This window comes from Chamaea fasciata, unplaced genomic scaffold (assembly GCF_029207755.1).
Source record: "Chamaea fasciata isolate MVZ Bird 193981 ecotype frontalis unplaced genomic scaffold, bChaFas1.0.hap1 SCAF_1, whole genome shotgun sequence".
In the NCBI taxonomy this organism is placed as follows: domain Eukaryota; kingdom Metazoa; phylum Chordata; class Aves; order Passeriformes; family Sylviidae; genus Chamaea; species Chamaea fasciata.
In genome coordinates, this window is record NW_027094086.1 from 1,118,316 (window position 1) to 1,133,435 (window position 15,120).

General features: G+C 45.2%; 1 protein-coding gene across 1 annotated transcript; it reads left to right on the forward strand.

Annotated features, from left to right (window-relative positions):
- Positions 1-1,906: 1,906 nt before the first annotated feature.
- On the forward strand, positions 1,907-9,943 carry LOC136304208 (leucine-rich repeat-containing protein 14-like). The gene is given in 4 exon segments (XM_066207853.1): positions 1,907-3,365; positions 3,367-3,606; positions 7,185-7,814; positions 9,127-9,943. Coding segments are annotated over 4 exon segments (1,491 nt in total). The 5' UTR covers positions 1,907-3,309; the 3' UTR covers positions 9,692-9,943.
- Positions 9,944-15,120: the final 5,177 nt, after the last annotated feature.

Here is a 15,120-nt window from a genome sequence, read left to right on the forward strand (position 1 = left end):
CCCCTCAGGGATCCCCAAATTATCCTGAAATTCCCACAGGGATAATTCCCAAATCATCCCAAAATTCCCACCGGAATAACTCCCAAATTATTCTGAAATCCCCAAATTATCCCAAAATCCTCTCAGGGATAATTCCCAAATCATCCAAAAATTCCCACCGGAATAACCCCCAAATTATCCTGAAATTCCCACTGGAATAATTCCCAAATTATCCCAAAATTCCCACCGGGATAATCTTCAATTTATCCTGAATTTCGCACCAGGATAATCCTCAAATTAACCCTGAAATTCCCACCGGAATAATCCCCAAATTATCTCGAAATTCCCACCGGGATAAAATCCCCAAATTACCCAAAAATCCCCTCAGGGATGATTCCCAAATTATCCTGAAATTCCCACCGGAATGACTCCCAAATTATTCCGAAATCCCCAAATTATCCCAAAATTCCCACAGGGATGATTCCCAAATTATCCCAAAGTCCGTCATGGATTCACCAAATTATCCCGAAATCCCCAAATTATCCCAAAATCTCACCGGGATAAAATTCCCAAATTCTCCCGAAATCCCCTCTGGGATAATCCCCAAATTATACCGAAATTCCCAAATTATCCTGGAATCCCGACAGGGATAATCCCCAAGTTATCACGAAATTCCCAAATTATCCTGAAATTCCCACCGGGATAAAATCCCCAAATTATCCCAAAATCTCCTCAGAGATAATTCCCAAATTATCCCCAAATCACCTCAGGGATAATTCCCAAATCATCCCAAAATTCCCACTGGAATAATTCCCAAATTATCCCAAAATTCCCACCGGGATAATCCTCAAATTACCCCGAAATTCCCACAGGGATAATTCCCAAATTATCCTGAAATTCCCACCGGAATAACTCCCAAATTATTCCGAAATCCCCAAATTATCCCAAAATCCTCTCAGGGATGATTCCCAAATTATCCCAAAGTCCGTCATGGATTCACCAAATTCTCCCGAAATTCCCAAATTCTCCCGAAATCCCCTCAGAGATAATTCCCAAATTATCCCAAAATTTCCACAGGGATAAAATCCCCAAATTATCCCAAAATCCCACTGGAATAACTCCCAAATTATCCCAAAATTCCCAAATTCTCCCGAAATCCCCAAATTATCCCAAAATCCTCTCAGGGATAATTCCCAAATCATCCAAAAATTCCTACCGGGATAATCCCCAAATTATCCCGAAATTCCCACAGGGATAATTCCCAAATTATCCCGAAATTCCCACCGGAATAATTCCCAAATTCTCCCGAAATCCCCTCAGAGATAATTCCCAAATTATCCCAAAATCCCCTCAGGGATCCCCAAATTATCCTGAAATTCCCACAGGGATAATTCCCAAATCATCCCGAAATCCCCAAATTCTCCCAAAATCCCCAAATTCTCCCGAAATCCCCAAATTCTCCCGAAACTCCCAAATTCTCCCGAAATCCCCAAATTCTCCCAAAACTCCCAAATTCTCCCGAAATCCCCAAATTCTCCCGAAACTCCCAAATTCTCCCGAAATCCCCAAATTCTCCCAAAATCCCCAAATTCTCCCGAAACTCCCAAATTCTCCCGAAACCCCCAAATTCTCCCGAAACTCCCAAATTCTCCCGAAATCCCCAAATTCTCCCAAAATCCCCCAAATTCTCCCGAAACTCCCAAATTCTCCCGAAACTCCCAAATTCTCCTGAAACCCCCAAATTCTCCCAAAATCCCCAAATTCTCCCGAAACTCCCAAATTCTCCCGAAATCCCCAAATTCTCCCGAAATCCCCAAATTCTCCCAAAATCCCCAAATTCTCCCGAAACCCCCAAATTCTCCCGAAATCCCCTCAGGGACAATCCCCCATTTATCCCCAAAATTCCCACAGGAATAAAATCCCCCCAAATTCTCCCGAAATCCCCAAATTCTCCCGAAACCCCCAAATTCTCCCAAAATCCCGAAATTCTCCCGAAATTCCCAAATTCTCCCAAAACCCCCAAATTCTCCCGAAACCCCCAAATTCTCCCGAAATTCCCAAATTCTCCCGAAACTCCCAAATTCTCCCGAAACTCCCAAATTCTCCCGAAATCCCCAAATTCTCCCGAAACTCCCAAATTCTCCCGAAATCCCCAAATTCTCCCGAAACTCCCAAATTCTCCCGAAATCCCCAAATTCTCCCGAAACCCCCAAATTCTCCCGAAACTCCCAAATTCTCCTGAAATCCCCAAATTCTCCCGAAATCCCCAAATTCTCCCGAAATCCCCAAATTCTCCCGAAATCCCCAAATTCTCCCGAAATCCCCAAATTCTCCCGAAACTCCCAAATTCTCCCGAAATCCCCAAATTCTCCCGAAACTCCCAAATTCTCCCGAAATCCCCAAATTCTCCCGAAACTCCCAAATTCTCCCAAAATCCCCAAATTCTCCCGAAATCCCCCAAATTCTCCCGAAACTCCCAAATTCTCCCAAAATCCCCAAATTCTCCCGAAATCCCCAAAATTCTCCCGAAATCCCCAAATTCTCCCAAAATCCCCAAATTCTCCCGAAATCCCCAAATTCTCCCGAAACTCCCAAATTCTCCCGAAATCCCCAAATTCTCCCAAAATCCCCAAATTCTCCCGAAATCCCCCAAATTCTCCCGAAATCCCCAAATTCTCCCGAAATCCCCAAATTCTCCCGAAATCCCCCAAATTCTCCCGAAACTCCCAAATTCTCCCAAAACCCCCAAATTCTCCCGAAACTCCCAAATTCTCCCAAAATCCCCAAATTCTCCCGAAACTCCCAAATTCTCCCGAAACCCCCAAATTCTCCCAAAACTCCCAAATTCTCCCGAAACCCCCAAAATTCTCCCGAAATCCCCAAATTCTCCCGAAACTCCCAAATTCTCCCGAAATCCCCAAATTCTCCCGAAACTCCCAAATTCTCCCGAAACTCCCAAATTCTCCCGAAATCCCCAAATTCTCCCGAAATCCCCCAAATTCTCCCGAAACTCCCAAATTCTCCCGAAATCCCCAAATTCTCCCGAAATCCCCAAATTCTCCCGAAATCCCCCAAATTCTCCCGAAACTCCCAAATTCTCCCGAAATCCCCAAATTCTCCCGAAATCCCCCAAATTCTCCCGAAATCCCCAAATTCTCCCGAAACCCCCTCCGGGACAATCCGCGCCCTCGGCGCCGGGATTCTCCGCCTCGGCGACACTTCGCGCCGTCCCCGCGCGGGCCGAGGAGCCGCCCCCTCCCGATCCCGTTCCTTCCTTTCTCCCCGATTTCCCTGGAATTCTCTCTCCCGCCCTTTCCCGCAGGAGAAGCCATGGAGTCGCTGCTGTTCCTGTGCGCCCGCCGCCTGGCCGCCCGCCGGCCGCCGCCCCGCGCCGCTGCCGCCCGCCGTCTATCCCGTCCTCTTCCAAGCGGCGTTCCTGGACGGGCGGCCCCTGGTGCTGCGGGATCTGGTGGCGGCGTGGCCTTTCCCGGTGCTCGACTTCCAGCGGCTCGTGGGGCGCCGGGAGCTGCTGCGGGATCACCCGTGCAAGCCGTGCGTGCAGGCCGTCATCCTGGCCGTGGTGGCGCAGCTCCGCGGGGACGTGGAGGAGCCCGGCCGCCGCTCCAGGTCAGGGGCCGCGGGCGGCCGCGCACGGGGCTGCGCCGCATTTGGGGCGACTTGGGGCGATTTTGGGAATTGTTTTCGGATTTTTCTGGTGGGTTTTGGGGGTTTTTTTTTGGATTTTTCTGGTGGGTTTTTAGTGGGTTTTTTTGCGGATTTTTGGGGGGATTTTTTGGGAATTTTTGGAGGTTTTTTTTCAGATTTTTCTGGTGGATTTTTGGGAATTTTTTTCGGATTTTTCTGGTGGGTTTTTAGTGGATTTTTAGTGGTTTTTTTGCGGATTTTTTGGAAATTATTTTAGGAATTTTTTGGGGGTTTTTTTGGATTTTTCTGGTGGATCTTTAGTGGGTGTTTTGCGGCTTTTTTGGGGATTTTTTGGGAATTTTGGAGGGTTTTTTTTCAGATTTTTCTGGTGGATTTTTGGGGTTTTTTTTTCAGATTTTTCTGGTGGGTTTTTAGTGGATTTTTAGTGGGTTTTTTTGCGGATTTTTTGGAAATTTTTTTAGGAATTTTTTGGGGGTTTTTTTCGGATTTTTCTGGTGGGTTTTTAGTGGGTTTTTAGTGGGTTTTTGGGGATTTTTTGGGAATTTTTGGGGTTTTTTTTCAGATTTTTCTGGTGGATTTTTGGGGATTTTTTTGGATTTTTCTGGTGGATTTTTGGGGATTTTTTTCGGATTTTTCTGGTGGGTTTTTAGTGGTTTTTTTGCGGATTTTTGGGGAATTTTTGGGGGGGTTTTTCAGATTTTTCTGGTGGATTTTTGGGGTTTTTCGGATTTTTCTGGTGGGTTTTTAGTGGGTTTTTTGCGGATTTTTTGGAAATTATTTTAGGAATTTTTTGGGCTTTTTTCGGATTTTTCTGGTGGATTTTTGGGTTTTTTTTTGATTTTTCTGGTGGATTTTTAGTGGGTGTTTTGCGGATTTTTTGGGGGAATTTTTGCGGGGGTTTTTTGGGGTTTTTTTTCGGATTTTTCTGGTGGGATTTTAGTGGGTTTTTGCGGATTTTTTGGAAATTTTTTTAGAAATTTTTGTGGTTTTTTTTAATTTTTATTTTTCTGGTGGATTTTTAGTGGGTTTTTTGCGGATTTTTTGGAAATTTTGGGGGTTTTGTTTTCGGATTTTTCGTGGGTTTTTTGCGGTTTTTTTGCGGAATTTTGGTTTTTTTTTTTCGGATTTTTCTGGTGGATTTTTAGTGGGTCTTTTGCGGATTTTTTGGGGGATTTTTTGGGAATTTTTGGGGTTTTTTTTTCAGGTTTTTCTGGTGGGTTTTGGGGGGTTTTTTTGGATTTTTCTGGTGGGTTTTTAGTGGGTTTTTTGGGGATTTTTGGGGATTTTTTGGGAATTTTTGGGGGGTTTTTTTCAGATTCTTCTGGTGGATTTTGGGGGTTTTTTTTCAGATTTTTCTGGTGGGTTTTTAGTGGATTTTTAGTGGGTTTTTTGCGGATTTTTTGGAAATTATTTTAGGAATTTTTGGGGCTTTTTTCGGATTTTTCTGGTGGGTTTTTAGTGGGTTTTTTGTGGATTTTTGGGGAATTTTTGCGGGGGTTTTTTGGGGTTTTTTTGGATTTTTCTGGTGGGTTTTTAGTGGGTTTTTAGTGGGTTTTTGCGGATTTTTTGGAATTTTTTTTAGAAATTTTTGTGGATTTTTTTATTTTTGGATTTTTCTGTTGGTTTTTTAGTGGGGTTTTTGCGGATTTTTTGGAAATTTTGGGGTTTTTTTTTTCGGATATTTCTGGTGGTTTTTTGCGGTTTTTTTGCGGAATTTTGGGGTTTTTTTCGGATTTTTCTGGTGGATTTTTAGTGGGTTTTTTGCAGATTTTTTGGGAATTTTTGGAGAATTTTTGGGGTTTTTTTCGGATTTTTTCTGGTGGGTTTTTGTGGGTTTTTTGGGAATTTTTTGGGGTTTTTGGGGGTTTTTTTCGGATTTTTCTGGTGGAGTTTTACTGAGATTTTTTCGGATTTTTTGGGAATTTTTTAGGAATTTTTGGGGGCTTTTTTGATTTTTCCAGTGGATTTTTAGTGAGGTTTTTTGCGGATTTTTGGGGAATTTTTGGGAATTTTTTGGGAATTTTTTTCGGATTTTTCTGGTGGGTTTTTTAGTGGATTTTTTGGGAATTTTTTGGGAATTTTTGGGGTTTTTTTCGGATTTTTCTGGTGGATTTTTAGTGGGTTTTTTCGCTGATTTTTTGGGAAGTTTTTGGGGGTTTTTTTGGATTTTTCTGGTGGATTTTGGGTTTTTTTTGCGGATTTTGGGGGGAATTTTTGGGGGTTTTATTTTGGATTTTTCTGGTGGATTTTTAGTGGTTTTTTTGCGGATTTTTTGGGAACTTTCGGGGAATTTTTTGGAAATTTTGGGGGTTTTTTTATTTTTCTGGTGGATTTTTGGGGTTTTTTTGAGGGTTTTGGGGGGTTTTTGTAGTTTTTTGGTGGTTTGAGGAGTTTTTCTGGGTGTTTTTTGGGGGTTTTTGGGATATTTTTGTAGAGGTTTTTGGGTTTTTTCGGATTTTTCTGCTGGTTTGGGGATTTTTGTCGAGTTCTTTTGGGGATTTTCTTGGGGGGGAATTTGAAGGATTTGAGACAAAAGGATGAAGAGGAGGAATCCGACGTCTGTTGGGGGGGAAAAATTGGTAGATCGGGAATTTGGGGGATTTTGGGATTGATGAATGAAGGTTTTGGGGGATTTTTGGGGAATTTTTTGTGGAATTTTTGGGGGATTTTTTTGGAGGTTTTTTGGAATTTTTTGGATTTTTTTTCCGGATTTTTCTGGTGTTTTTTGGGGGGATTTTTGGAGGGATTTTTGTAGAGTTGTTTGGGGGTTTTTTCAGATTTTTCTGGCTTTTGGGGGGAATTTTTGGGGGAATTTTGTAGAGTTTTTCGGATTTTTCTGGTGTTTTTTGGTGGATTTTTTGGAATTTTCTGTAGAGTTTTTTGGGGATTTTTTAGATTTTTGTGGTGGTTTTTTGGGGATTTTTTGCGGAGTTTTTTGTTTTGGTTTTTTTTTTTTTTTTGCGAATTTGAAGGAGTTTGGTAGATCGGGAATTTCGGGGATTTTGGGATGGATAAATAAAGGTTTTGGGGGTTTTTTGTGGAATTCTTTGGGGTTTTTGGGGATTTTTTGTAGAGTTTTTTTGGGTTTCTTCAGATTTTTCTGGTGTTTTTTGGGGGGGGATTTTCCTGGTGTTCGCTGGCGATTTTTCTGGGATTTTGAGGGATTTGAGGGAAAGGGATTGGTGGATCAGGAGGGAAAAATTCGTGGATCAGGAATTTGGGGATTTTGGGATGGTTGAAGAAAGGTTTTTTTGGGGATTTTTCTTTGGAATTTGCTGGCAGTTTTTTGGCGATTTTTGTAGAGTTTTGGGTTTTTTTTCTTGTTGTTGTTTTTTTCCCGATTTTTCCGATGTTTTTGTGGTGGTTTTTTTGGAGATTTTTTTGGGGGGGGGAATTTGAAGGATTTGAGGATCCGTGGATCAGGAATTGGGGGAATTCTGGCACGGCCAAAACCTCCATCCCACCGACTCATCCAACTCCAGCAGGTCGGGGGTTTTTTTTTTTTTATTTTTTCCGCTTTCTCCCCGTTTTCTCCCCAGGCTGAGGGTGCTGGACATGACGGGACTCCCCCACTCCGCCTCCGGCCGCGCTCCGGACGGGATGAGCGTGTGGTCGGGCACGGTGGCTCTGGCCAAGGCTTGCGTGGAAGCGTCCAAACACCAGCGGGAATTCCAGAGGCGCGGATCCAAACGGCACAAAGGCCGCTCCGGAGCCGCCACGGCCTCGGCGGCTCCTCGCCCTCCCGGCGTGGACGTCCACGCCGACCTGTTCGTCAACGGCACGTCCTACGGGATCCTGCGCGACGCGCTCCAGACGGCGGCCGCCGGCCCGCTGCGCCTCAAGTGCCGCGAGCTGCAGGCCGAGGAGCTCTCGGCGGCCGGCATCGTCAGCCTGCTGGAATCCATGGATCCCTCCTGCCTCCGCAGGGTGGATCTGAGGTTCAACAATTTGGGATTGGCCGGGCTCTCGGTGATCCTGCCGCACCTCTCGCGCTTCCCGGAGCTGCGCAGCCTCAAGCTGCAGTACAGCAACGTGGACGTGCGGCGCCCGACGCCGGAATCGGCCATCGGGATCCGGTGCCTGGCCGGGCAGCTGGGAATGCTGCCCAGCCTGCGGGAGCTCAACCTGGGATCCTCCCGCCTCTCCGGGAACCTGCGCCAGATCCTCTGGTGAGTTCCCCGCTCCGGAGGGATTCTTGAGGGTTGGGGATCTTGGGGGGTCTTCTCCAGCCTGAGTGATCCCGGGATTCCAGGATTTCCTTATCCCGATGTTCCCGTGATTCCGTTGTCCCAGTAGTTCATGACTCGGTGATTCCGTTTTCCCGTAATTCCACGATCCCAAAAATCCTGATTCCGGGATTCCCAAAGGCTCAACTTGACAGTCCTGGAGGTTTTTTCCGACGTTTGTTATCCCATGATTCCATTATCCCAATATTCCCATCATCCCGTTATCCCAATAGATTATGACTTAACGATTCCTATATCCCGTAATTCCATGATCCCGCAGTTCTGTGATTCCAGGATTGCCAAAGACTGAACCTGATGATCTTGAAGGTTTTTTCCAACCTTTGTTATCCCGTGAGTCCAGGATTTCATTATCCCAATATTCCCGTGTGCCCGTTATCCCGATGTTCTACGACTCAGCAATTCCATTATCCCATAAATTCATGATCCCATAATTCCTTAATTCCAGGATTCCCAAAGGCTGAACTTGACAATCTTGGAGATCTTCTCCAGCCTTAATGACCCCATGATTCCAGGATTTCATTATCCCACCGGTCCATGATTCCGTGATCCCATAATTCCTTGATTCCAGGATTCCAGAGGTTGGACTTGGAGGATCTCAAAGCCTTTTCCAACTTTAATGGCTCCATGACCTCGTAACTCCCTGATCCCGTAATTCCATGACTCCCTGGTCCCAGAATCCCAATATCCCATAATTCCATAACTCCGTGATCCCAAGACCCCATAACGCCACAATTCCACAATTCCCTGGCTCCATGATCCCATAATTCCGTGATTCTCAAAGGTCAAACTCGATGTTCTCGGAGACTTTTCCCAACCTGAGTCATCCCATAATTCCGCGCCCCCATCACTCCAAAATCCCGGGATTTTCAGAGGTCTAACTTGACGTTCTCGGAGACTTTTCCCAACCTCAGCCATTCCACGACTCCGCGATTTGATCCCGCAGTTCCGTGATTCCTTCATCCCGTCGTTCCACGATTCTCAAACCTCGAACCCGCCGTTCCCAGACGCTTTTCCCAACCTCAGCCCCTCCACGATCCCGCGATTCCACGATCCCAGAACCCCGGGATTTTCAGGGATCCGCCTCGATGTTCTCGGAGCCCTTCCCCGCCCCCCTCCCCCGTCCCACAATTCCCCCGCCGCGCGGAGGCAATCCCAGCTCCCGCTGGCCGCCTTTCCCCCGCGAGCGCCAACGTTCCCGCAGCCTCCCTCACCTCTCCCTTTTCCCTCCCGCCAGCGACCTCCAGGCTCCCTTGGAAAGCTTGGAATTGGCCTTCTGCTCCCTGGTCCCCGCCGACCTCGCCTTCCTCTCCCAAAGCTTCCACGCTCCGGCCCTCAAGAGGTTGGACCTGAGCGGCCACGACTTCTCCCAAGGGCTCCTGGAGCCGCTGCGGCTGCTCCTGGAGGAGACCTCGGCCTCGCTGCTGCACCTGGATCTCATGGAATGCCGCATGGCCGACTCCCACCTGGACGCGCTGCTGCCCACGCTGCGCCGCTGCTCCCGCCTGCGCTTCCTGGGACTCTACGGCAATTCCCTGTCCACGGCCGCGCTCAAGGATCTGCTGCGGAAAACCCTGGAGCTGCCCGACCTCCGCCTGGTGGTTTATCCTTTCCCCGTGGATTGTTACGAGCCGGAGCCGCCGGCGGAATCCGGGTGGAGTTTCGAGGAGCCCGCGGACGGGGAGAAGCTGGCGGCGGCCACGGCGGAGTTTGAGCGGATTTTGGAGGATTCCGGGAGGAGGGATTTCCTGTGGACTCGTAACCCCTACGGCCACGGAGGCCTGGACTATTTCTCCTTGTGACTCGGGGGGGAAAAGCTCGGGGCTGAATAAAGTTCAGAGTTGGGAAAAGCTCGGAGCTGGGAAAAGCTCAGAGTTGGGAAAAGCTTGGGGCTGGGAAAAACTCGGAGCTGGGAAAAGCTCGGAGTTGGGAAAAACTCGGAGCTGGGAAAAGCTCGGGGCTGGGAAAAACTCGGAGCTGAATAAAGTTCAGAGTTGGGAAAAGCTCAGAGTTGGGAAAAGCTCGGAGCTGAATAAAGTTCAGAGTTGGGAAAAGCTCGGAGTTGGGAAAAACTCGGAGCTGAATAAAGCTCGGAGCTGGGAAAAGCTCGGAGTTGGGAAAAGCTTGGAGCTGGGAAAAGCTCAGAGTTGGGAAAAGCTCAGAGCTGGGAAAAACTCGGAGCTGAATAAAGCTCGGAGCTGGGAAAAACTCAGAGTTGGGAAAAGTTCAGAGTTGGGAAAAGTTCAGAGTTGGGAAAAGCTCGGAGCTGGGAAAAACTCGGAGCTGAATAAAACTCGGAGCTGGGCAAAGCTCGGAGCTGGGAAAAGTTCAGAGTTGGGAAAAACTCGGAGTTGGGAAAAACTCGGAGCTGGGAGAAGCTCGGAGCTGAATAAACCTCGGAGCTGAATAAAGCTCGGAGCCGGGCGAAGCTCGGCTCCTCCATCACGGAAAAGCGCCGCCTCCTCCTTCCCCCAATCCCGGCCGTTTCTGCCTCATCCTGATTTATTCCCCTTTATTTCGGTGCTTTTCCACCCCATTTTCCTATTTTTCTGCCTCATCCCAAAATTTTCCATCTTCTTTCAGGATTTTTCCGCCCCATCCCGATATTTTTCTCCTCATCCCAAGGTTTTTCCACCTCATTTTAATGTTTTTTCCACCCCATCCCGATATTTTTTCCGCCTCATCCCGGAATTTTTTCACCCCACCCTGGTGGTTTTTTTTCCCCCTCATCCCGATATTTTTCCGCCTCATCCCGAAGTTTTTCCACCTCAATCTGGTCTTTTTCTGCCTCATTTTCATCCTTTCCCACCTCATCCCAAAATTTTCCATCTTCTTGCAGGATTTTTCCACCCCCATCCCGATTTTTTTTCTGCCCTGTTCGGGGGTTTTTCCCACCCCAATCCCAACGTTTTTCCCTCCGTCCCCCCCCTTCATCCCACTCTTTTCCCCAGAATGTTCAGAGGGAAAAAAAAAACCCCTCTGGAATTCCCTTGATTCCCATGAGGATATTAATTATTAGTTAATTATTAGTTAATTATTAATTAATTACCAGTTCTTAAGCTGCCACCGCCCAAATTCCACTCAAATTCCATCCAAATCCCTCCCAAATTCCCAAATCCTTCATCCCGAATCCTTCCCAAATTCCCAAATCCCGACCCCGCAAGGAAGAACCCACAGATCAACTTCCACTCTTTGGGGGTTTTTTTGGGAATTTCATGGGAAAACCGCACAAATTTCATGGAAAAACCGCAGGAATTTAATGGGAAGACCAGAAATTTTGTGGAAAAACCGCCGGAATTTAATGGGAAAACCACAGGAATTTTTCGGATATTCTGAATTCTGAATTTTCTTGAATCTTCGAGGACGACGAGAAGAATTTTCCGGAATTCTTGAGGAATTTCCACCTCATTCCGTGTGGGATTTCACCTCTTGATTTTTTTCTTCCACTCTTTTTTTTTTTTTTTGGGAATTTCACTGGAAAACCACGAAAATTTAGTGGGAAAACTGCCGGAATTTCACGGGAAAACTCCTGGAATTTAGCGGGAAACCCGCGAAAATTTCACGGGAAAAGCATGGAAATTTTAATGGGAAAACTGCAGGAATTTCATGGAAAAACTGGAAATTTCATGGGAAAACCACAAATTGAATGGAAAAACTGTGGAAATTTCACAGGAAACCCACGAAAATTTCATGGGAAAACTGTGGAAATTTCACGGGAAAACTTTGGAAATTTCATGGAAAAACTGCCGGAATTTCACAGGAAAACCACGAAAATTTAATGGGAAAACCACGGAATTTTACAGGAAAAGCACCGGAATTTAATGGCAAAACCGCAGGAATTTCATGGAACAACCACGGAAATTTCATGGAAAAACTGGAAATTTCATGGAAAAACCCGACATTTAATGGAAAAACCGCCGGAATTTCATGGGAAAACTGCAGGAATTTCATGGGAAAACTACAGGAATTTCAGGGAAAACTACAAAAATTTCATGGGAAAACCGGAAATTTCATGGAAAAACTGCCGGAATTTCACAGGAAAATCATGAAAATTTCATGGGAAAACTGCCAGAATTTAATGGGAAAACTGGGGAAATTTCTCTGGAAAACCACAAAAATTTAATGGGAAAACCACGGAATTTTACAGGAAAAGCGCCGGAATTTCATGGGAAAACCGCCGGAATTTCATGGAACAACCACAGAAATTTTATGGAAAACCTGGAAATTTAATGGAAAAAAATGCAGGAATTTCACAGGAAAACTGCAGGAGTTTCATGGAGAAACTGTGGAAATTTCATGGAAAAAACATGGAAATGTCATGGAAAAACTGTGGAAATTTCATGGAAAAACCAGAAAGTTAATGGAAAAACTGCCAGAATTTCACAGGAAAACTGCAGGAATTTCATGGGAAAACTACCAAAATTTCATGGGAAAACCTGCTGGAATTTCACAGGAAAACCATGAAAATTTCATGGGAAAACTGCAGGAATTTCACAGGAAAACCGCCAGAATTTAATGGGAAAACTGTGGAAATTTCACTGGAAAACCACAAAAATTTCATGGGAAAACCACGAAATTTTACAGGAAAAGCCCCGGAATTTAACGGCAAAACCGCCGGAATTTCATGGAACAACCACGGAAATTTCATGGAAAAACTGGAAATTTCATGGAAAACCAGAAATTTCATGGGAAAAGTGCAGGAACTTAATGGAAAACCACAAGAATTTTCGAGACGTTCTGAAATCTGAATTTTATTGACTCTTTCGGGACGACGAGAAGAACTTGCCGGAATTCTTGAGGAACTTCCGCCTCATTCCACGTGGGATTCGACCTTTTCCGCCTCCAATCCCGATTTTTCCGCCCTCAGCACCTCCAGCAGCTCCCCGGAGAGCCGAGAACTCTTCCCCCGGCGCCAAAACCGCGTCGGGGGATTTCCCAGCCCCTCCTCAAAGCCTGAACCCCCAACTCCCCAACTCCCACTCTTTGGGTTTTTGGGGGAATTTCACGGGAAAACCGCAGGAATTTCATGGGAAAAACATGGAAATGTCATGGAAAAACTGTGGAAATGTCATGGAAAACCCAGAAACTTAATGGAAAAACCGCCGGAATTTCATGGGAAAACCGCAGGAGTTTCATGGGAAAACTGTGGAAATTTCATGGAAAACCACAAAATTTTAGTGGGAAAACCACGGAATTTTACAGGAAAAGCGCCGGAATTTCATGGGAAAACTGCAGGAATTTCATGGAACAACCACAGAAATTTTATGGAAAACCTGGAAATTTAATGGAAAAAACTGCAGGAATTTCACAGGAAAATCATGAAAATTTCATGGGAAAACCGCTGGAATTTAATGGGAAAATGGTGGAAATTTCACTGGAAAACCACAAAAATTTAGTGAAACAACTGCCGGAATTTCACGGGAAAACTCCTGGAATTTAATGGGAAACCCGCGAAAATTTCACGGGAAAAGCACGGAAATTTTAATGGGAAACTGCGGGAATTTCATGGGAAAACTGGAAATTTCATGGGCAAACCACAAATTGAATGGAAAAACTGTGGAAATTTCACGGGAAACCAACAAAAATTTCATGGGAAAACTGTGGAAATTTCACGGGAAAACTTTGGAAATTTCATGGAAAAACTGCCGGAATTTCACAGGAAAACCACGAAAATTTAATGGGAAAACCACGGAATTTTACAGGAAAAGCGCCGGAATTTAATGGCAAAACCGCCGGAATTTCATGGAACAACCACGGAAATTTCATGGAAAAACTGGAAATTTCATGGAAAAACCCGACATTTAATGGAAAAACCGCCGGAATTTCATGGGAAAACTGCAGGAATTTCACAGGAAAACTGCAGGAATTTCATGGGAAAACTACAAAAATTTCATGGGAAAACTGTGGAAATTTCATGGAAAAACTGCCGGAATTTCACAGGAAAATCATGAAAATTTCATGGGAAAACTGCCAGAATTTAATGCGAAAACTGTGGAAATTTCACTGGAAAACCACAAAAATTTCATGGGAAACCCACGGAATTTTACAGGAAAAGCGCCGGAATTTAATGGGAAAACCGCCGGAATTTCATGGAACAACCAGCAAAATTTCATGGAATCCCTGGAAATTTCATGGAAAACCCAGAAATTTAATGGAAAAACCACCAGAATTTCACAGGAAAACTGCAGGAATTTCATGGAAAAACTGCCGGAGTTTCACAGGAAAATATTGAAAATTTCATGGGAAAACTGCAGGAATTTCACAGGAAAAGCGCCGGAATTTAATTGGAAAAACTGTGGAAATTTCATGGGAAAACCACAAAAATTTAATGTGAAAATCTGGAAATTTTACAGGAAAAGCGCCGGAATTTAGTGGCAAAACCGCAGGAATTTCATGGAACAACCAGCGAAATTTCATGGAAAAACCTGGAAATTTAATGGAAAAAGACCGCCGGAATTTCACAGGAAAACCGCAGGAGTTTCATGGGAAAACTGTGGAAATTTCATGGAAAAACTGCAGGAATTTCAAAGGAAAACCACGAAAATTTCATGGGAAAACCGCCAGAATTTAATGGGAAAACTGTGGAAATTTCTCTGGAAAACCACAAAAATTTAATGGGAAAACCATGGAATTTTACAGGAAAAGCCCCGGAATTTAACGGCAAAACCGCCGGAATTTCATGGAACAACCACGGAAATTTCATGGAAAAACTGGAAATTTCATGGGAAAACCAGAAATTTCATGGGAAAAGTGCAGGAACTTAATGGAAAACCACAAGAATTTTCGAGACGTCCTGAAATCTGAATTTTATTGAATCTTTCGGGACGACGAGAAGAACTTGCCGGAATTCTTGAGGAACTTCCGCCTCATTCCACGCGGGATTCGACCTTTTCCGCCTCCAATCCCGATTTTTCCGCCCTCAGCACCTCCAGCAGCTCCCCGGAGAGCCGAGAACTCTTCCCCCGGCGCCAAAAACGCGTCGGGGGATTTCCCAGCCCCTCCTCAAAGCCTGAACCCCCAACTCCCCAACTCCCACTCTTTGGGTTTTTGGGGGAATTTCACGGGAAAACCGCAGGAATTTCATGGAAAAACATGGAAATGTCATGGAAAAACTGTGGAAATTTCATGGAAAACCCAGAAACTTAATGGAAAAATCGCCAGAATTTCATGGAAAAGCTGCCGGAATTTCACAGGAAAACCACGAAAATTTCATGGGAAAACCGCCAGAATT